This window comes from Somniosus microcephalus, chromosome 10 (genome assembly GCF_052327205.1).
Source record: "Somniosus microcephalus isolate GS21.2 chromosome 10, FLI_Smic_1.0, whole genome shotgun sequence".
NCBI lineage: Eukaryota > Metazoa > Chordata > Chondrichthyes > Squaliformes > Somniosidae > Somniosus > Somniosus microcephalus.
Window position 1 is genome coordinate 225989351 of NC_140996.1, and position 21281 is coordinate 226010631.

General features: G+C 49.6%; 1 protein-coding gene across 1 annotated transcript in view; it reads right to left on the reverse strand.

Annotated features, from left to right (window-relative positions):
* capn5a (calpain 5a) overlaps nucleotides 1-21281 on the reverse strand; it is a 128503-nt gene that overhangs the window by 13062 nt on the left and 94160 nt on the right. Inside the window, exons 5-11 of the mRNA XM_085999680.1 lie at nucleotides 15053-15245; nucleotides 13797-13990; nucleotides 11936-12013; nucleotides 9076-9271; nucleotides 5941-6063; nucleotides 4318-4514; nucleotides 1380-1501 (exon numbers count right to left, since the gene is read on the reverse strand). Coding sequence (XP_085855806.1) covers nucleotides 1380-1501; nucleotides 4318-4514; nucleotides 5941-6063; nucleotides 9076-9271; nucleotides 11936-12013; nucleotides 13797-13990; nucleotides 15053-15245 — 1103 coding nt within the window. The remainder of the gene's footprint in view (nucleotides 1-1379; nucleotides 1502-4317; nucleotides 4515-5940; nucleotides 6064-9075; nucleotides 9272-11935; nucleotides 12014-13796; nucleotides 13991-15052; nucleotides 15246-21281) is intronic.

Genomic DNA, 21281 nt, shown 5'->3' on the forward strand with positions numbered 1-21281 from the left:
TTTTTGTATCTTAAAGCAACAGGCTTTCCCAGATATAAACAGGATGACTTTGGAGAGTCGTAAAAGGACGCTGTTGTAATGTAGGAAAATGCGGCAGCCAAACTGCGCACAGCAAGCTCCCACAAACAGCAATGTGATAAGGACCAGATAATCTGTTTTGGTGATGTTGGTTGAGGGAGGACACCGGGGGGATAACTCCCCTGCTCCTCTTCGAAATAGTGGCATGGAATCTTTTACGTCCACTTGAGAAGGCTGACGTGACCTCGATTTAACGTCTCATCTGAAAGACGGCACCTCCGACAGTGCAGCACTCCCTCAGCACTGCACTGGAGTATCAGCCTGGAGTTTTGTGCTCAAGTCCCTGGAGTGGAACTTGAACCCACGACCTTCTAGACTCAGAAGCGAGGGTATTAGCCATTGAGCCACAGTTGACAGAGCCTCCTCAAGGGCCCGCAAAAGGGCGCAATTAGCAGAAACTCGCCACGGTGACTAATACGGTCTGGGGGGGGCGTGGCCTTTTAGTGGGGGGGGCCGGCTTCCAGCACAATGATTTTTTAAACCAGCGCAAAAGCTCACGGAAACTCGGGACGTAATTTACGCTTAAAACTCCGCGATCTTTTGCGCTGGTTTGGCCGCCTTCGGGCGAATTATAGCAGGAAAAAAAAACCAGCACAGCCGAAGGGAAACTCCAGGCCCCTGGTCTGTCAATGAGTTAGCAACCTTACTTTAGAGAGGGGTGAGGTTATTTGAGATCAGGGTTATGGCCCGCCCCGATACATAAGAATTAGGAGCAGGAGTCGGCCATTCGGCCCCTCAAGCCTGCTCCGCCATTCAATAAGATCATGGCTGATCTGATCTTGGCCTCAACTCCACTTTCCCGCCCGCTCCCCATAACCCTTGACTCCCCTGTAGCTCAAATATCTGTCAATCTCCGCCTTGAATATATTCACTGACTCCGCCTCCACAGCTCTCTGGGGTAGAGAATTCCAAAGATTCACGACCCTCTGAGTGAAGAAATTCTCCTCATCTCCATTTTAAATGGGCGACCCCTTATCCTGAAACTATGCCCCCTAGTTCTAGATTCCCCCACGAGGGGAAACATCCTCTCAGCATCCACCCTGTCAATCCCCCTCAGAATCTGATATGTTTCAATAAGATCACCTCTCATTCTTCTAAATTCCAATGAGTATAGGCCCAACCTTTCCTCATAAGACAACCCCCTCATCTTAGGAATTAACCCAGTGAACTTTCTCTGAACTGCCTCCAATGCAAGTATATCCCTCCTTTAAATATGGAGACCAAAGCTGTACGCAGTGCTCCAGGTGTGGTCTCACCAGCGCCCAGTACAGTACGATAAGAGCCGGTGTTGTGCGGGTTACCTGTGGCGCCATCCTGCTGGGCCAATCCGTTCGCACCAACCACGTGAACCTGGGTCACCACCTGGGGGTGTCCGCACATCCCGGACCAGCATGTGCGAGGCGGCTCGTTGAGAGTTAGCTCCCTGTGAAGACCACCACAAACACAAGAAGAAGCACAGGTTTGTAAGAGAAGTACAGTAACTTGCACATCGGAGGGCCAGCCATCTTGCTGGGTACCCCCTTTCAGTCACTGTTACTCTACGGCAAGCGGTCCTATTTCCAACTGCACCAGGCCACACAGGGGAATTCTCTGCCAGCTTTAGTAGATGAACAGGACGATTACAAACTAATTCAAACAATATTCTGTCATCGGAGCCCTTAGCTTTTCCCAGGAATCAAACCAGGATATGGGTCGGAGCGTGCAATCACAGCGCCCTTGATGCGGAGTTGCATTAGTGCCGATTCATCGCTTGAATCTTGCCAAGTGTGCACAGATCAACAATTGGTCAGAAGTCCCGGGAAGCAGCTTATACCGTGCACTAACTGGTTACCGAGGAGGAGCAGCGTTGGGAGAGATGGCTGGAGTGACAGAGACTGCACCTGGAGCGACGAGAGAGTAACAAGGGAGAATGGGGAAGAGACTGGCAGCAACAAAGAGAGAGCGACACAGACATAGGAGAACAACAAACAGAGTGGCAGACACGGGGAAAGGGCGGCAGACACGGGGAAAGAGGAGAAAGAGAGAGCAAGGGAGCGAGGTAAAAGAGAGAGCAAGGGAGGGGGAGGGGAGAAAGAGCAAGAGGGGGTGAGAGAGAGAAAGCAAGAGAAAGAGAGAGAGAGAAACACAATTATAGAGACAGCAGCAGAGAATGAGGGAGCGTAAAATAGAAAGGAGAGAGAATTAGACAGACAGGGAGAGACTCCCATCCAAATCTCAGCAAGATCAACCAACAAGACAAGTGAATCGTATCGGAACTAGGAAGCTCTAGCCTATGTGGTGCGTTGTGTTGTGACTGGAAAAAAAAAGAATAAAACTAATAAGGAGAGAGAGACATGCACCAGGTATCACATTCTGGGTAGGTATCTGGGCATATAGGAAACATGGAGCCCCTTAGAGTAACAGCTCACCCCCAGGGCTTGGCCATCATTGCTGGAGGAGTGGGGAGGGAGGGCCATACAGGAGGGTCTTTCAGGGTCCTTCCTCCCCACCACCCCCCCGCCAAAGAGAGGAATGAGAGAAATCAGTATGGTTGCTGTTCCCAATCACCATACCATTACCCCCACTGGCCAGGGTGCACGAGTAGACATCAGGATGAGGACATGATTGCCCATGGCTGTGACCTCTTCTCCTCCCCCAACACCAGATAGTAACTTGTGCTATTTGGACTCAGACTCAAAGAATGGCCACTTGGTAAGGTGCCGAAGGAAAGGCCAGCACCCATGTTAGAGCCTCAAGAAAAGGGAATTTGGGGGGGGGGGGGGGGGGGTGGCGGGGGGAGAGACAATCAGCAGATTTTCTCCCTGAAGACCAGGTTCACTTGTTGGAGATAAGACCACCATCACCGCACCGTCACCATCACAGCACCATCACCGTGGCACCATCACAGCATCGTCACCATCATATTCACCACCATCGATGTCACCACCATCACCACAACTTCCGCTGCCACCAGCTCCACCCAATCACTCCTGGCATATTTATAGTATCTGTTAATTTAATGATATCCCAAAGCGCGTCACAGCGGCAAAAATAAGCAGACAGACAATGAGCAGTAATGCGAGAATGATTATATCGAGTCTATAGCACAGAAACAGGCCATTCAGCCCAACTGGTCTATACTGGTGTTTATGCTCCACACGAACCTCCTCCCACCCTAATAACCTCTTCCCATCCTAATAACCTCTTCCCATCCTAATAACCTCTTCCCACCCTAATAACCTCTTCCCACCCTAATAACCCTTGCCCCTATCCCTCTACTCACTTCACCCTTGCCCCTATCCCTCTACTCACTTCACCCTTGCCCCATCCCTCTACTCCCTTCCCCCTATCCTCTCTACTCCCTTCCCCTTGCCCCATCCCTCTACTCACTTCCCCTTGCCCCTATCCTCTCTACTCCCTTCCCCTTGCCCCTATCCCTCTACTCACTTCACCCTTGCCCCTATCCCTCTACTCACTTCACCCTTGCCCCATCCCTCTACTCACTTCACCCTTGCCCCTATCCTCTCTACTCCCTTCCCCTTGCCCCATCCCTCTACTCCCTTCTCCTTCATGCAAGCATCAAGCCTCCCCTTAAACAGATCAATGCTGTCTGATTCAGCCACTCCCTGTGGCAGCGAGTCCCACATTCTCACCACCCTCTTATGTAAAGAAATTCCTTTTAAATGCTTTGTTTGATCTGTTAGTGACGATCTTATATTTATGCCCCCTTTTGTTCTGGGCTCACCCACAAGTGGAAACAGTTTCTCCCCGTCCACCCTATCGAACCCCTTCATAATTTTAACGGCCTCCATCAGGTCTCCTCTTTTCCAGAGACCAGAGCCTCTGCCTGCTCAATCTTTCCCGATAGTTGCATCCCCTCGATTCTGGCAACATCCCTGTAAATCCCTTCCGCACTCTCTCCGGCACTTCAATAAGCGTGGCGACCAAAGGCAAAGATCAAAGGGGGTGGGTGTTTTTGAAGGAGAGGTGGAAGGTAGCAAGGCGGAGGAGTGTAGGGAGCACATTCCAGAATGTGGGTCAGAAGACAGCCGAAGCCTTTGAGGATGAATGGAGAGAGGAGGGAATGTAAGAAGTGGGCTTGGAAGAGCGGAGCGTGCATGCAGACACAGCGGGCCGGAGGAGACTGCCGAGGTCGGTAGGGAGTCTCCTGCCTTCCAGGACAGCAGCATTCCAATCTCTCATTTTCCACCACCTCTAGGTCTGCTCTTCGCAGAAGTTACACTACACGCGAGGTCTTACTTGAAGTTTGACGGCACATCTGTGAAGATTCTCAGTAAGAACTCCCCCGTTATGCCTGGCTCGAAGGTGGTCGGGATGATGACATAGCGACCCTGAGGGAGCTCCTCACGCAGGAAGATGGTCTTGGAGTTGATGTAGACGGAACTGGCCACCTTCTGCTGAATGGTGTGCATCCTGTAGTTGCGGTTCAGCTCTACCTGTCAAAGCCAATTCACGTCACAATCAATGGAGAGCGGACAGAACACAGTACCAACAGCTCAAAGATATCAGCAGAGTGTCAGCCAGTGGGTAGCACTCTCACCTCTGAGTCAGAAGGTTGTGGGTGCAAGTCCACTCCAGAGACTTAAGCACAAAAATCTGGGCTGACTCTCCAGTGTAGAACTGAGGGAGTGCTGCACTGTCGGAGGTACCATCCTTCATTAAACCAAGGTCCCGTCTGCCCTCTCACATAAAAGATCCCATGTCTCTATTTCGAAGAGCAGCAGGGGAGTTCTCCCCGTTATCCTGGGCCAATATTTATCCTTCAACCAACATTACCTAAAGGGTCCCACATGGAAATTTGTCAAAAACTGTCCCAATTTATCAACCTCACTCAAAGAGGCCACAGGAGGGGCTGGTGTGCGAAATGAGAAAGGTCTCGGACTGATCCAGTAGGGAGCGCTCTTCTGAGCTTAGGACTGAGGGGAGAGTAGAGGCAGCTTTACTTTGCATCTAACCATGCTACAACCCAGCCTGGCAGTGCTCAGTGTTGACAATGGATGCCTGAAATGCCCAGCATCATCACCCCTCGTGGATCGGGCTATCTTTAGTACATCACGTAACGTTAGGAGATTTATCTGTGACACCTGGTGGCAAAATACTGGTACATCACCCATCTTGAGTTTCATCCTATTGGCAGATTGTCTAATTTGGGCACTTTGGCATTGGAAACTGGACTCTACTCGTGGGATCTTGCTGTGCATCGGACAGCTGGGCACGTGCCCACATCCACCCCCTTGGCAATGGGCACAACTGTGACATGTTACAATTCGCAATCGGCACACATCACCCCCCTTCTCAGAACACAACTCCTGGAGATGTTTGTAGCCAGCGGGATGGAGGGGTTAGGCAATTCTGAGAGAGCCAATCATAGCTCATTTTTGTTCTCTCTCCTCTCCCGCACCCCACCCTACATGTTCACACCCCCATTGTGAATTGTCACTCACTTGTGCAAATAATGCCTGCTATTCCCCCTTGGTTGGTCTATCCTCTGGTAAGGCTCACAGCACAACTCCAGATTAAAGCTGGAACACCATTAGCCCCTCAAGACCATTCAGAACCTGTAATCACCCGTGCCAATCATTTGAAGCTCAAATTGGCAAAGTATCGTTACTCAAGGGCATTGAAAAGATCTCGGGTACAACACAAAATTCACCAGTTCATTCACCATACACTGGCAGTGTGACCCAATTTACACCAGTGCCTCTCCACCCTGCCCAGCTGGCATCTACCTGGGCACCAGGTCTGCGGTGGGAACAATGCCACGTGGCACCTTTACGTCTTGTTCCAAAACCCACGGGAGATGTTTCGCCCCCGGATTCCTCACCATCGAGAGAGCTCGGCTGCTTGCTCAGGTGATCTTACCCTGTACACCTCGAAGCCCATGGAGAGCTTCTCGCCCTTGCCCTGCTTTCGGGTGTAACGCACATCTTTCTGCTGCAGGCACATCAGCACTTCATCCATATCCTTTTTGACATCAAACACGTACTGTGGAGTTAAACCCGAGAGAACAGACTTAAACACAAGGTGATCATTGTAAAGAACGTTCCACGCTCAGATGGAGACCCTACCATTACAGGAGACAAACTTTTACCTATTCATATTCGGGATGTGGGCCTTCACTGGCAAGGCCGCCATTTATTGCCCATCCCAAGTTGCCCTGGAGAAGGTGGTGGTGGTGGGCCGCCTTCTTGAACTGGCGTAGTGGTCCCACAGTGCTTGTAGCAGTTTGATACAACTGAGTGATTGCTAGGCCATTTCAGAGGGCAGTTAAGAGTCAACCACATTGCTGTGGGTCTGGAGTCACATATAGGCCAGACCAGGTAAGGATGGCAGATTTCCTTCCCTGAAGGATATTAGTGTGACAATCCAGCAACTTCATTGGTTACTTTCACTGATTCCAGCTTTTTATTTCCAGATATTTTAAAACTAAATTCAAACCCATCATGCCTGCAGTGAGATAACCAGCACGAATGCTATGAATCCCTACACGAGGAGTGTCATAGGACAGCTTGGTAAATGTCTTTCGAGTCCCGCCAATTCTGTACACCTTTCACTTGGGTACGGAATCAGGAGGAATGGAATCAAAGTGGACCAGAGACTTCTTTACGTAAATCTATATCTCATCTTTCGCTCCTCCAATGCTGGCCTCTTGAGCATCCCCGATTGTCATCGCTCCACCATTGGCGGCCGTGCTTCTGCTGTCTAGGCTCTAGGCTCCCACCCTAAACCTCTCCCGCCTTTCTCTCCTCCTTCAAGACACCCCTTAAAACCCACTTCTGCTCCAATATCTCATGTTTCAAATATTGTTTGATATTGTGAAGATTCTTGGGACGTTTTACTACATTAAAGGCGTTTTATAAATAAAAGTAGTTGTTGTTGTTGACGTCTGGATCGGGCTTGGCTGTTGTGCCCCCATGGTGAAATAATCTGTCGACCCTCACTGTCCAGACCCACAAATGAAGAACATTCACTCGGGTGAGGGACCAGAGGGTTCTTGGTGCCCATGAGATATTACCCCAGTTGTCAATACCTTCAGGAGATGGAGGAGAAAACTGGTGGAAAAAGGAGGACAAAAAGCAACAAGAGGTGGCAAGGGGGTGGAAGGAGAATAAAATAAGCCAACAGAATTGAAAATCACTTGATATCACTGACACAGATCTAGTTCGATATTTCTCCACCAAGAGGTGAAAAGCCACCACTATTCTTGGTAAAGAACTCACTGCATCAAAGTCCTGAACACACAGCCCAAGGCAAGTCCTTCAAAGTGAGGTAGTGTCTACCAGTCACTTGTGGACTACGCCGTCGAAATGGTGAAGGAGAAGCTGCAGCAGTCGGTGGAATGAGTTGTCTCCGATTGGACCAGGCACCTCATATTGTCTCTGATTGGGTCAGGCTCCCCACAGTGTCTCCCATTGGGCCAGGCTCCCCCACAGTGTCTCCCATTGGGCCAGGCTCCCCCACAGTGTCTCCCATTGGGCCAGGCTCCCCACAGTGTCTCCCATTGGGCCAGGCTCCCCACAGTGTCTCCCATTGGGCCAGGCTCCCCCACAGTGTCTCCCATTGGGCCAGGCCCCCCCAGTGTCTCCCATTGGGCCAGGCTCCTCCACAGTGTCTCCCATTGGGCCAGGCTCCCCCACAGTGTCTCCCATTGGGCCAGGCTCCCCACAGTGTCTCCCATTGGGTCAGGCTCCCCACAGTGTCTCCCATTGGGTCAGGCTCCCCCACAGTGTCTCCCATTGGGCCAGGCTCCCCCACAGTGTCTCCCATTGGGCCAGGCTCCCCACAGTGTCTCCCATTGGGCCAGGCTCCCCCACAGTGTCTCCCATTGGGCCAGGCTCCCCCACAGTGTCTCCCATTGGGCCAGGCTCCCCACAGTGTCTCCCATTGGGTCAGACTCCCCACAGTGTCTCCCATTGGGCCAGGCTCCCCCACAGTGTCTCCCATTGGGCCAGGCTCCCCACAGTGTCTCCCATTGGGCCAGGCTCCCCCACAGTGTCTCCCATTGGGCCAGGCTCCCCCACAGTGTCTCCCATTGGGTCAGGCTCCCCACAGTGTCTCCCATTGGGCCAGGCTCCCCCACAGTGTCTCCCATTGGGCCAGGCACCCCACAGTGTCTCCCATTGGGCCAGGCTCCCCACAGTGTCTCCCATTGGGTCAGACTCCCCACAGTGTCTCCCATTGGGCCAGGCTCCCCCACAGTGTCTCCCATTGGGCCAGGCTCCCCACAGTGTCTCCCATTGGGCCAGGCTCCCCCACAGTGTCTCCCATTGGGCCAGGCTCCCCCACAGTGTCTCCCATTGGGTCAGGCTCCCCCACAGTGTCTCCCATTGGGTCAGGCTCCCCACAGTGTCTCCCATTGGGCCAGGCTCCCCCACAGTGTCTCCCATTGGGCCAGGCTCCCCACAGTGTCTCCCATTGGGCCAGGCTCCCCACAGTGTCTCCCATTGGGCCAGGTTCCCCAGTGTCTCCCATTGGGCCAGGCTCCCCCACAGGGTCTCCCATTGGGCCAGGCTCCCCCACAGTGTCTCCCATTGGGCCAGGCTCCTCCACAGTGTCTCCCATTGAGCCAGGCTCCCCCACAGTGTCTCCCATTGGGCCAGGCTCCCCCACAGTGTCTCCCATTGGGTCAGGCTCCCCCACAGTGTCTCCCATTGGGTCAGGCTCCCCACAGTGTCTCCCATTGGGCCAGGCTCCCCCACAGTGTCTCCCATTGGGCCAGGCTCCCCACAGTGTCTCCCATTGGGCCAGGCTCCCCAGTGTCTCCCATTGGGCCAGGCTCCTCCACAGTGTCTCCCATTGGGCCTGGCTCCCCCACAGTTTCTCCTGCTTGACCTCAGTCTTCCCCCTCCTCCCAGAAACACAAGCTTCTAGTCGCCTAACCGTGGCTTCCTGATTTACCTCACCATCCCTCCTTACTGTTTTTAACTTTCATGGCACCCTGCATCTCAAAAATATATACGCCGAAGTTTTAAGAGTTTGGCAGAATGCCGTCCTTACTTGCGGATTCTGCAGGAAGGTCTCCTGGTTGTTGATGCAGCCTCCAGCGCGGTTTTGCAGCGGGTCTTCATGTCTGGACCACGTGCCTTTTACCACGGCCTCCTCCCAGGTTTTATAAAAGCTGAAGAAGGAGGTGTTGATAATACGGCAGACGACGAGGTCCGTGTAGTGTGCGCAGAAATCGTCAAACGCCATCCTGAAACACAAACAAACGCTGCCGTCAGACCTTACTGCAGGCAGATGTAAAAGATCCCTTCTTCTTCTTAGGCAGTCCCTCGGAACCGAGGATGACTTGCTTCCACACTAAAAATGAGTTCTCAGGTGAATGAGGAGTCCAATGCGGGACCTACAGTCTCTGCCGCTGTTGTCGTTCCAGGTCCCGAACTTCATCTTAAAGGGTGGAAGATGCCTGTGCGTGAATTCTTTTAACGTGGGGTGGCCGTTGCACACCAGCTACCACACGGGCTTGAGAGAGCAAGGTCAATGGCAAGGGGATCCAAGACGATTGGAGACCAGGCGTCCCACCGCACTATTCAAAGAGGAGCAGGGGAGTTCTCCCCGGCGTCCTGGGGCCAATATTTATCCCTCAACCAACATCACTAAAACAAATGATCTGGTCATGATCACATTGCTGTTTGTGGGAGCTTGCTGTGCGCAAATTGTTGTGTCTCTTACATTACAAGGGGTTGGTTGTCTTATGAGGAAAGGTTGAGCAGGTTGGGCCTATACTCATTGGAGTTTAGAAGAATGAGAGGTGATCTTATTGAAACATATAAGATACTGAGGGGGATTGACAGGGTAGATGCTGAGAGGATGTTTCCCCTCGTGGGGGAATCTAGAACTAGGGGGCATAGTTTCAGAATAAGGGGTCGCCCATTTAAAACAGAGATGAGGAGGAATTTCTTCTCTGAGGGTCGTGAATCTTTGGAATTCTCTACCCCGGAGAGCTGTGGAGGCGGAGTCATTGAATATATTTAAGGTGGAGATTGACGGACGTTTGAACTACAGGGGAGTCCAGGGGTATGGGGAGAGAGCGGGAAAGTGGAGTTGAGGCCAAGATCAGATCAGCCATGATCTTATTGAATGGCGGAGCAGGCTCGAGGGACCGAATGGCCTCCTCCTGCTCCTATTTCTTATGTTCTTACAACAGTGACTACACTCCAAAAGTACTTCATTGGCTGTAAAGCACTTTAGGATGTCTTGAGGTCGTGAAAGGTGTTGTAGAAATGCAAGATCATTATTATTTCTTTTCTTGATGGATGTTGTGCCCATCAACACAGAGATCTGTGCCAGCATGTACCGAACCCAATGCCAACATTAATCGGCCTGGTTGCAGATTGCAGAGGAGGTCACAAGCAGGGATGTGGTCAGGAGGACCAGGCTGCAGTGGCGCAAACCTTTCAATGATCTCAGTAGATCAGGAAACGCTAGTACAAAGCCACACTCAACCTCATCCTGCTGTGCCTCTCATCACATCCCCATCACTCTGCCTTCCCTACCCTACTCCTGCACACCCTTACTCACACCAACTTACCTTGCACCTCCACCCAGCCCTCTCTATCTACACTATCACATCCCCATCTCACTAGCCACCCCTCACACTCACCCTCATCCTAGTGTAATCATACCAACTAATAACACACTTAGGTGTTTTATCCAATGTTTATGTAAAGTTTCTGTTAATGTGGTGTCAAACATTGAAATCTTTATTTTCAACACTTTCCAGAGTTGCAGTGAATGGTGAGACATAACAGTACCCCCACAATGGTGATGAGTGTGAAATGAATGGCTTGGTCATTGCAGGGATGCTTTATGGTGTTGGTGTGGGGTGGTGCCAATGTGGTGCATCATGTGGCAGCCATACGAGTGTACAGCGTAAAGTTAACTAAATCTGGCCATGATGAGGCCATCCCTGGCCTCCCGGGCAGCAACCAGGTGATTGTGGAGAAGGTTGGGGTTGTTATTGGTGCTGCTGGTGTGCCTGGTGCTGCTGGTGTTGGGGCTGATCGTGGTCGGATTCTGAGGACCAAGGTGAGACAGTATAAAGGGTACCCATGTTGATGGAATAGATGGCAGGTGAAGTACAGATGACAGAAGCATTCTGTCAATGGTGAGAGAGGTTCTTCTAATGAGGCGAGACTGGATGGAGACTTTGCAGGAAACACTTGCAGCCTGCAGAATCTGTGCTGGAAATGGACTGAGCAACAGCTTCTGCCTGAGGAAAGTGATCATCTGTCAGGTGGCAGTTTTTATTGCTGTCAAGTAATCAGCTGGAGCAATGGCCAATGAACTCCCGCCTCAGATTGAGTGAATCCCGTGGCCATGCAGGGAAATTTAAAATTTAGGGGAATAAAGGCTCTTAAGTACCGGTAAACTACCTGAGAATGATTTCAATTGGGTCGCCCACCCCTGCTGGTTGGGTCGGCTCTGTGATGCTAGAATCGCCTGGGGGAAAGGTGCATGGGAGGGGGGCAGGATGACAGGGGGCTCCCGACCCGCTGTCAAAAATAACTTTCCCACCCGACCCGCCACCGATCCTGCCCGCTACCACCCCTGGAAAATTCTGGCCACACAGAGTCCTTCTCTCTTTTCCTTATCCCTCACAACAAGGGAGTAGCTTGTTTTTTGCTCCTCCAATTTTCTCCCTTTACTCCTCTCCACTGCTGGAGGCAACTGGCGGCAGCACGAGGTTAACCGGGTACGCTCTCGAAGTGTGAATCCCCGACGGCAAGAACTCCGAAGAGACCAATGATTAACCCTGGAACCTTCCTGGTTCCTAACACGGGAACTTTTGGAAAACAATGCACAACATTTGACCCATGGTGGAGGTCCAACCCAAAGATCTGCTTGGAAGACTCACCAGAACTCCCCGTCATCCCTCACGGTGACACCCATAGACTCACGCTCCCCCCTGCTGACCTTCTGCCATTCCTGAGAGCTGCGAAGACAAAGAGTTATTCCAGTCTCACGAGACCCAGCGTGGAACAGGTTAAACAATACTGTATTAAAACAGGGGTAAACCAAGAAGGAAGATCTAGCTGAAGTCTTCTAGATTACGAAAGCTTGTTGGCCGAGGTCATTCACTTTGTAGGAGTTCCAAATTCCAGAGTGCAATAAAAAATTAAAATTAAGAAAATGTTTTCACCTAATAAGTCATGAAATAAGTTGCCAGAATAGAGCATAGAAGTTACAGCATAGAAACAAGCCATTCGGCCCAACTGGTCCGTGCCGGTGTTTATGCTCCGTACGAGCCTCCTCCCACCCCTCTTCATCTCACCTTATCAACATATCCCTCTATTCCTTTCTCCCTCATGTGTTTATCTAGCCTCCCCTTAAATGCATCTGTGTTATTCACCTCAGCCACTCCCTGTGGTAGCGAGTTCCACATTCTCACCACTCTCTGGGTGAAGAAGTTTCTCCTGAATTCCCTCGTGGATTTATTATGGTCCCTAGTTTTGGTCTCCCCCCACAAATGGAAATGTCTTCTCTACGTTTACCCTAATCAAACCCTTGCACAATCTTAAAGACCTTTTATCAGGTCACTCCTCTTTTCTAGACAATAATAAATGGATTTGGGGCAGTTAGCTAAGCTTCCAGAGACAGAACAAGGTTCAGGAGCATGGTGAAGAAAAGCTAGGAGAAAGGTGGAACCGATAAAGATGGTTGTTTTGGATCTAATGGGCTATTTCTGTTCCTAAAAAAGATTCTTATATTCTGATAATGGAATCATATCAGGGTATAGTTCCATGGGCACAGCCAAGTCTCTCTGGTACCCCACCCAAGTTGGTAATTTTCATGTGTAAACCTCAACAGTAAGTGGTGGCAGGCTTATTAGAGCAAGGAGGGGCCATAAATACAGGATAGTCATTGACTTAAGAAAACTACTAGGCACTTGGTCTAAGCGTTAAACAAGGCTTTAATCAACTGTTTTACAACATGGAGATTTAGCTGTGTCCTTCACTAGTTCCTGTAAAAGAATGTCCTGAGCAAGCTGGGCCCATGCCTGAGTATTTATACTCTCCCTGGACAGCGCCACCAGCAGGCTGCTCAGCATTACTTCATAAGTTATTTCCACATGAATGACAAGATTCATGTCAGTCACTAATAAATCCAATCGGGAATTCAGGAGAAACTTCTTCACCCAGAGAGTGGCAAGAATGTGGAACTCACTACCACAGGGAGTGGTTGAGGCGAATAGCATGGATACATTTAAGGGGAAGCCAGAAAAGTACATGAGGGAGAAAGGAAGAGAGGGATATGTTGATTGGGCGAGATGAAGTAGGATGGGGAGGAGGCTCGAGTGGAGCATAAACACCGGCACGGACCAGTTGGGCCGAATGGTCTTTTTCTGTGCTGTAAATACTATGGAGCCATCACAGCCAAGACCACCTCACCCAACGCTCACACGCCATGTGTTAAAGCCCAATGCCGTATGACAGGCCTCCATGCGTAAAAGCCACCTTTTGACAGGCAGAGAAAGTGCCCTTTGACGTAAGAAAACTACTAGGCACCTGGTCTAAGCGTTAAACAAAGCTTTAATCAACCTTTTTACAACATGGAGGTCTAGTTGTGTCCTTCACTAGTTCCTGTTAAGAATGTCCTGAGCAAGCTGGGCCCGTGCCCGAGTATTTATACTCTCCCTGGACAGCGCCACCCGTAGGCCACTCAGTATTATTTCATAAGTCTTTCTTTCATGAATGACTGATTCATGTCACCCTTACTTATCACTCCATGCGCCGTTCCATTCCTTTTGGCCCCAGGGGTTCCTCATTCTGATCATGAAGAGTTTTTCTGCTTTGAAGAATGCAAAGAGACCGTGCCCGAGCCGCACTTTCCGGACGTCCGTCACGGCGTACGCGTGACCTTTCACCAGCCCGCTACTCAAGCGGGTTTCCATTTCGGCCGCTGAGGCGATCTACAGAAAACAAAAAAATCAAACCCTCTGTAGCTTAAACTGCAGAAAGAACAGCCAAACACCGAAGGCAGCGGATCAACTCAAGGTGCCGCGTGGTGCTGAGCCGCGCTCGCCAGAAGGTCCCAGGTTCAGTCCTCGGGCTGAGGTAACGGGATGAAGGCGCAACAGCTGACCATTTTACCAGACGGCAGGGAGGAAGACCCGATCAACCGGGGCTCCTCACTCCCGATTCTAGCTCATGACTCAGACTTTGGAGAGCGCCTCTCTGTTTGTTGGCCCGTGGACAGGATTGGGCTTCGCGCCGATAACCCATGGTTGAATTGCACCCCAATACTACGCAGTCCAGGCTCACCATGAAGAACGGCTCTGGTTGGGCGCAGGACCAAGTCTTGTGCCCTTGGAACTGTACTCCAGCAAGAGTCGCACCTTCATGAGAAGAAGGGAGGAAATGGGAGAGAAGACACAAGGTTCCAGCATGGACTACACTTCATTGGCTGTAAAGAGCTTTGGGGTGTCCAGAGGTTGTAAAAGGCGCTATATAAATACAAGTCTTTCTCGGTTTAACAGCTCATCCGAATGATGGCACCTCGGACAGTTCAGCACTCCCTCAGTACTGCAGTGAAGTGCCAGCCTAGATTATGCGGTCATGTTTGTGGAGTGGGAACTTGAACCCATAACGTTCCGATTCCCAGGCGAGAGGGCTGCACACTGAGCCACGGCCAACGCAATCTGGAATAGCCGGTGATTGCAAGTGCAATCCCATTATTATTAGCTCTCTGGTCAATAGCAATGAGTGGTGGCAGAAAGAGGAAGGAAGAAGAAGAATTTATATCACGCCTTTAACATAGTAAAACGTCCCAGGGCGCTGCACAGAAGTATTTTAAGATGAAAGATTTGACACCGAGCCACATAAGGATAAATTAGGGCAGGTGACCAAAAGCTTGGTCAAAGAGGTAGGTTTTGAGGAGTGTCTTAAAGGAGGAGAGAGAGGCAGAGAGGTTTAGGGAGGGAACTCCAGAGCTTAGGGCCCAGACAACAGACGGCACGGCCGTCAATATTTACCCTGATCGAGCAGCTGATGAGACCTTCACGGCTGTACACCTTCAGGAGCTTGTCGAACAGTTGGAGCCTCTTGTCCTCCACAGTGGCGAAGTTCCCCTGGACCAGGTCGACTGGCTCTGATACGCCGCCGGTAAAATCCACCAGCGCATCCGCAGTGTTGCCGCCGTCCAGAGACTCGTAGCAGCCCGCTAGTCTGAAGAGGAAATGGCCAAATGGTTTCAACAACAGCGACAACTTGTGTTTATATAGTGTAGCAAAAAACACCCCAAGGCGCTTCACAGGAGCGATTATCAAACAAAAAATTTGACACCGAGCCACGTAAGGAGATATTGGGACAGGTGAGTGGTAGAAACATAGAAACTTATAGGAGCAGAAGTAGGCCATTCAGCCCCTCGAGCCCGCTCCGCCATTTAATGAGATCATGGCTGATCATCCAAACTCAGTACCCTGTCCCTGCTTTCTCCCCATATCCCTTGATCCCTTTAGCCTCAAGAAATATATCCAATTCCTTCTTGAATATATTTAATGAATTGGCCTCAACTGCCCTGTGTGGCAGAGAATTCCACAGGTTCACCACTCGCTGGGTGAAGAAATTCCTCTTCATCTCAGTCCTAAATGGCTTACCCCTTATCCTTAGACTGTGACCCCTGGTTCTGGACTCCCCTGCCATCGGGAACATCCTTCTTGCATCTAGTCTGTCTAGTCCTGTTAGAATTTTATAAGTTTCAATGAGATCCCCTCTCATTCTTCTAAACTCTAGCGAATATAAGCCTAATCGACCAAATCTCTCCTCATACGTCATTCCTGCCATCCCAGGTATCAGTCTGGTGAATCTTCGCTGCACTCCCTCCATGGCAAGAACATCCTTCCTCAGATAAAGCGACCAAAACTGCACACAATACTCAAGGTGTGGTCTCACCAAGGCCCTGTACAACTGCAGCAAGACATCCTTGTTCCTGTACTCGAATCCTCTCGCTACGAAGGCCAACATACCATTTGCCTTCTTAACTGCCTGCTGCACCTGCATGCTTACCTTCAGCGACTGGTGCACAAGGACACCCAGGTCTCGCTGCACTTCTCCTTCTCCCAATCTATTGCCGTTCAGATAATAATGTCTTTCTGTTTTTGCCACCGAAGTGGATAACCTCGCATTTATCCACATTATACTGCATTTGCCATGCATCTGCCCAATCGCCCAACCTGTCCAAAGGTTTTAAGGAGCATCGTACAAGAGGAGAGAGAAGTAGAGAGGCGGAGAGGTTTAGGGAGGGAATTCCAGAGCTTAGGGCCCTAGGCAATGGTGGAGTGATGGTAAATCGGGGGGATGCTGAAGAGGCCAGAATTGGAGGAGAGCAGAGATCTCAGGGTGTTGCAGGGCCTGGAGGAGGTTTCAGAGATAGGGAGGGGACGAGGCCATGGAGGGTTTTGAAAACAAGGGATTTGAGAATTTTTAAATCGAGGCGTTGCTGGACCGGGAGCCAATGTAGGTCAGCGAGCACAGGGGGTGATGGGTGAATGGGACTTGGTGCGAGTTAGGACACGGGCAGCCGAGTTTTGGATGCCAAGCATTTTGTTTGGCACAGCATCAAAGCCAGCAAAATTCATCAAAATAAAACAACATTAGTTTCTCGATTAGTCCTTTTTGTTTTAAACGGTAATGTATATTCCTCCTCCTTACCCTATTTCCACCCCATTCTAATTCTGTCCCTTCCCCTCCCCTCCTGCAGGTGCCGACTCAAAATAGGCTGTGGTTCCCACAGGCAACAGCAGCACTCTAGGATCTCATCCATGGCCTTCTGGGTGCCAACCTAGAGGCAGGCTCTTCAACCATAGGGACATCAAAACCAAGCCCAATCCTCTCACCCGTACGTGCAGACACCCAGCCACAGTTGCGGAGTATCAACCAGGAGAGAACGCTAGCCCGTGCCCAAGGATGAAGTCAATTGTAGCCCTTCCTACTGCCACACCAGCCAGGATCAATCTTTTTGAATTCATTCTTTGGAATGTGAGCGTTGTTGCCAAGGACGGCATTTATTTCCCATCCCGCTACAACGGAGTGGCTTGTGAGGTCACTTCAGGAGGCAGTTAAGAGTCAATCATGTTGGTGTTGGACTGGAGTGACATGAAGGCCAGACCGGGTACATAGAATGTACAGCACAGAAATGGACCATTCAGTCCAACTGGTCCGTGTCGGTGTTAATGTTCCACACGAGCCTCCTCCCACCCTACTTCATCTCATCTCCTCAGAGAACCCTTTTATTCCTTTCTCCCTCATGTACTTATCCAGCTGCCCCTTATCTACCATCCTGGCAGTCGATGATACAACGATAATGGGAGTTGTTGACCAATCACAGCGATCGATCTCCATCAATGAGTCTACGACAGACCCAGACATGAGGCGAGGAAAACCCCCAGTGGTGGAGAGCTTTGGGAACCATAGGTCCAAACTCACCTGTTCCTCCTGAGCAATGCTACACTCCCCACACCTCACATCTCACATACTGTCCAACAGTGACAGAGACTGTAGGTCCCGCATTGGACTCATCAGTCACCTGAGAACTCATTTTTAGTGTGGAAGCAAGTCATCCTTGGTTGAGGGACTGCCTAAGAAGAAGAGTATCCCAAAATATTATTTTCTAAAAGGAACCTAGCTAATTTGCATTTGAATGAATCAACACTAACTGCTTCCACCGTCTCCCTAGGGAGCCTGTTCCATAGATTGACCACTCGCTCACTGAAATACTGTTTCCTCAGATTAGTTTTGAATTTACCCCAATTCAAGTGCAGGCCGTGCCCTCTGGTTCTACTGTTCTGGACAAGGTGAAATAGCTGGTCCATGGTCGACATTATCCAGAATCCGAAAAACAGCAGTCACACCACCTCTCAACCAACTCTTTCCCTGTGAAAACATGCCCAATTTGCATAGTCGCTGCTCATAACCCGATCCCTCAATCATTCTGGTTGCTCCCTTCTGTATCCTTTCAATAGCCACAACACGACACGGCTGAAGCTGTGGTAGAAGGAAATGCTTTCTGCACATGACTGAACGCCAGCTTTCGTTGCCAGAGAGGCTGATTTACGTTGCCTGGGGAATCTTAACAGCATGAGCAGGCGATACTGGAAGCCAATTTGTTCTAGTCTATAAATTAAACACCACAGCCGACTCCCCAAATTCCACTCACAGCTAGGCTTACTGCCTGAGCTTCTTCATCCTGCTCATATCAACAGGTTTTCAATCCGGGCCCTGGCATCCCTCCCACAGACTGTGAGCACAGCTTCTCTGTGTTCTGGAGGCCCTCTCAATGTGCTGACTTATTGTTTGTACATTAAAGAAAGACTTGCATTTACACAGCGCCTTTCACGACCACCGGACGTCCCAAAGCACTTTACAGCCAATTAAATACTTTTTGAAGTGTAGTCACTGTTGTAATGTGGGAAACCCGGCAGCCAGTTTGCGCACAGCAAGCTCCCATAAACAGTGATGTGATAATGACCAGGTAATATTGTTTTAGTGATGTTGATTGAGGGATAAATATTGGCCCCAGGACACCGGGGAGAACTTCCTTGCTCTTTTTCTAAATAGTGCCCTGGGATCTTTTAGGTCCACCTGAGGGGGCAGACGGGGCCTCGGTTTAACGTCTCATCCAAAAGACGTCACCTCTGACAGTGCAGCACTCCCTCAGTACCGCATTGGAGTGTCAGCCTAGCTTATGTGCTCAAGTCTCTGGCTTCTGACTCAGAGGCGAGAGTGCTACCCACTGAGTCACGGCTGATACTATTACACAACATAAAATATATTTTTTCTGTAGGGTAGTCAAGAGATTCAAAATTCTAATCTCAGTTAATCACAGAGTCTGACAGGACAGGAGGAGACCATTCGGCCCATCGTGCCTGTGCCAGCTCTTTGAAAGAGCTCTCCAATTAGTCCCACCCCCCCCTGCACTTTCCCCAGAGCCCTGCAAATTGTTCTTTTTCAAGTATTTATCCAATTCCCTTTTGAAAGTTACTATTGAATCTGCTTCCACCGACCTTTCAGGCAGCGCATTCCAGATCACAACAACTCGCTGCGTAAAAAAAAATTCTCCTCATCTCGTCTCTGGTTTTTTTGCCAAATGCCTTAAATCTGTGACCCTCTGGTTACTGACCCTCCAGCCAGTGGAAACAGATTCTCCTTATTGACTATCAAAACCGTTCCTCATTTTGAACACCTCTATCATATCTCGCCTTAACCTCCAGCTCAGTGGGTAGCACTCTCTCCTCTCCGAGTCAGAAGGTTGTGGGTTCAAGTCCCACTCCAGAGACTTAAGCGCAATAAAAGCTAGGCTGACACTCCAGTGCAGTGCTGAGGGAGTGCTGCACTGTCGGAGGTGCCGTCTTTCGGATGGGACGTTAAACCGAGGCCCCGTCTGCTCTCTCAGGTGGGCGTAAAAGATCCTACGGCACTATTTCGACGAAGAGCAGGGGAGTTATCCCCGATGTCCTGGGCCAATATTTATCCCTCAATCAACATCACTAAAAGCAGATTATCTGATCATTATCACATTGCTGTTTGTGGGAGCTTGCTGTGCGCAAATTGGCTGCCGCGTTTCCTACTTTACAACAGTAACCACACTTCAAAAGTATTTCATTGGCTGTAAAGCGCTTTGGGACGTTCTGTGGTCGTGAAAGGCGCTGTATAAATGCGAGTCTCTCCACATAACTGAAGTCCCTCATCCCTGGTACCATTCCAGTAAATCTCTTCTACATCCTCTCTAAAGCCCCTGATAATGCTTCCAATTGAATATTTAATTGTTACAATTACTGCATTCATCTTTTATAAGTTTGTTTTATTGCTGATGCTATTAACAGCCAAGAAAATAACCCAGCATTAAAACCTATCGCTGGATTCATCCAAATCTAAAGAGTGTCCGGTATGAAACAGCATAAAAATTCATGTTTTGCATATCATCCTGATCCCCATTTTAATGCAAAAACAACAGAATAGTTCAAGTTTTTCTCTAAAATAACCTTTTAAATAAAATTATTAAACGTGACAATATTACAGTCGACAGTTTTTCTACAGGCTGTTCTCTCGCGCAATCCTACAATTTCTGGCACATTTGCTATAAAAAAAAACGAGACTCTCGGGTTTAAAAAAAAAGTTTAACATTCTTGTTTGCATCACTGCCTTTTAAGCTGAATAAATAAATGTGCTCTCAGAACTGGCACATTCGCTCGGAAATTCAGCCCAAGAAAAAAATGCTCTTGGATTTTAAGCATTCAAGCCACTCTTGCCGATTCCCAATCCCCTGCCCCGTAGCACCTGTTCACCTTAGCACCGCGCCATCCCCCACTCCATCGCTCTCTCCCGCCACCTCCACCTCCAGGTATTTTCCAAAATTGTCAAAGGAACCAAAGTCACAAAACAAAACCTAGCTTTGTATTGCCAGCAAACCTGGATACATTACACTCGGTCCCCTCATCCAAGTCATTGATGTAGATTGTGAATAGCTGAGGCCCAAGCACTGATCCTTGCGGTTCCCCACTAGTTACAGCCTGCCAACCCGAAAATGATCTGTTTATTCCTACTCTCTGTTTTCTGTCCGTTAACCAATCCTCAATCCATGCTAGTATATTACCCCCAATCCCTAATCTTGTGTAACAACCTCTTGTGTGGCACTTTATCGAATGCCTTCTGAAAATCCAAATATATTACATCTACTGGTTCCCCCTTATCTACCTTGCTAGTTACACCCTCAAAAATCTCTTAATAGATTTGTCAAACACGTTTTGCCTTTCATAAATCCGTGTTGACTCTGCCTAATCATATTACGATTTTCCAAGTGCCCTGTTACCACTTCCCTAATAATAGATTCTAGCATTTTCCCCGATGACTGATGTCAGGCTAACTGGTCTGTAGTTTCCTGTTTTCTGTCTCCCTCCTTTTTTGAATAGTGGGGTTACATTTGCTACCTTCCAATCCGCTGGGACCGTTCCTGAATCTGGGGAATTCAGGAAGATCAAAACCAATGCATCCACTATCTCTGCAGCCACCTCTTTTGAAACCCTAGGATGTAGGCCATCAGGTCCAGGGGATTTGTCGGCTTTTAGTCCCATTAATTTCTCCATTACTATTTCTTTACTAATATTAATTACTTTAAGTTCCTCATTCTCACTGGACCCTTGCTTCCCCACAATGTTCTGTGTGTCTTCTACTGCGAAGACAGATACATCCCCCTCCCTGGCTACT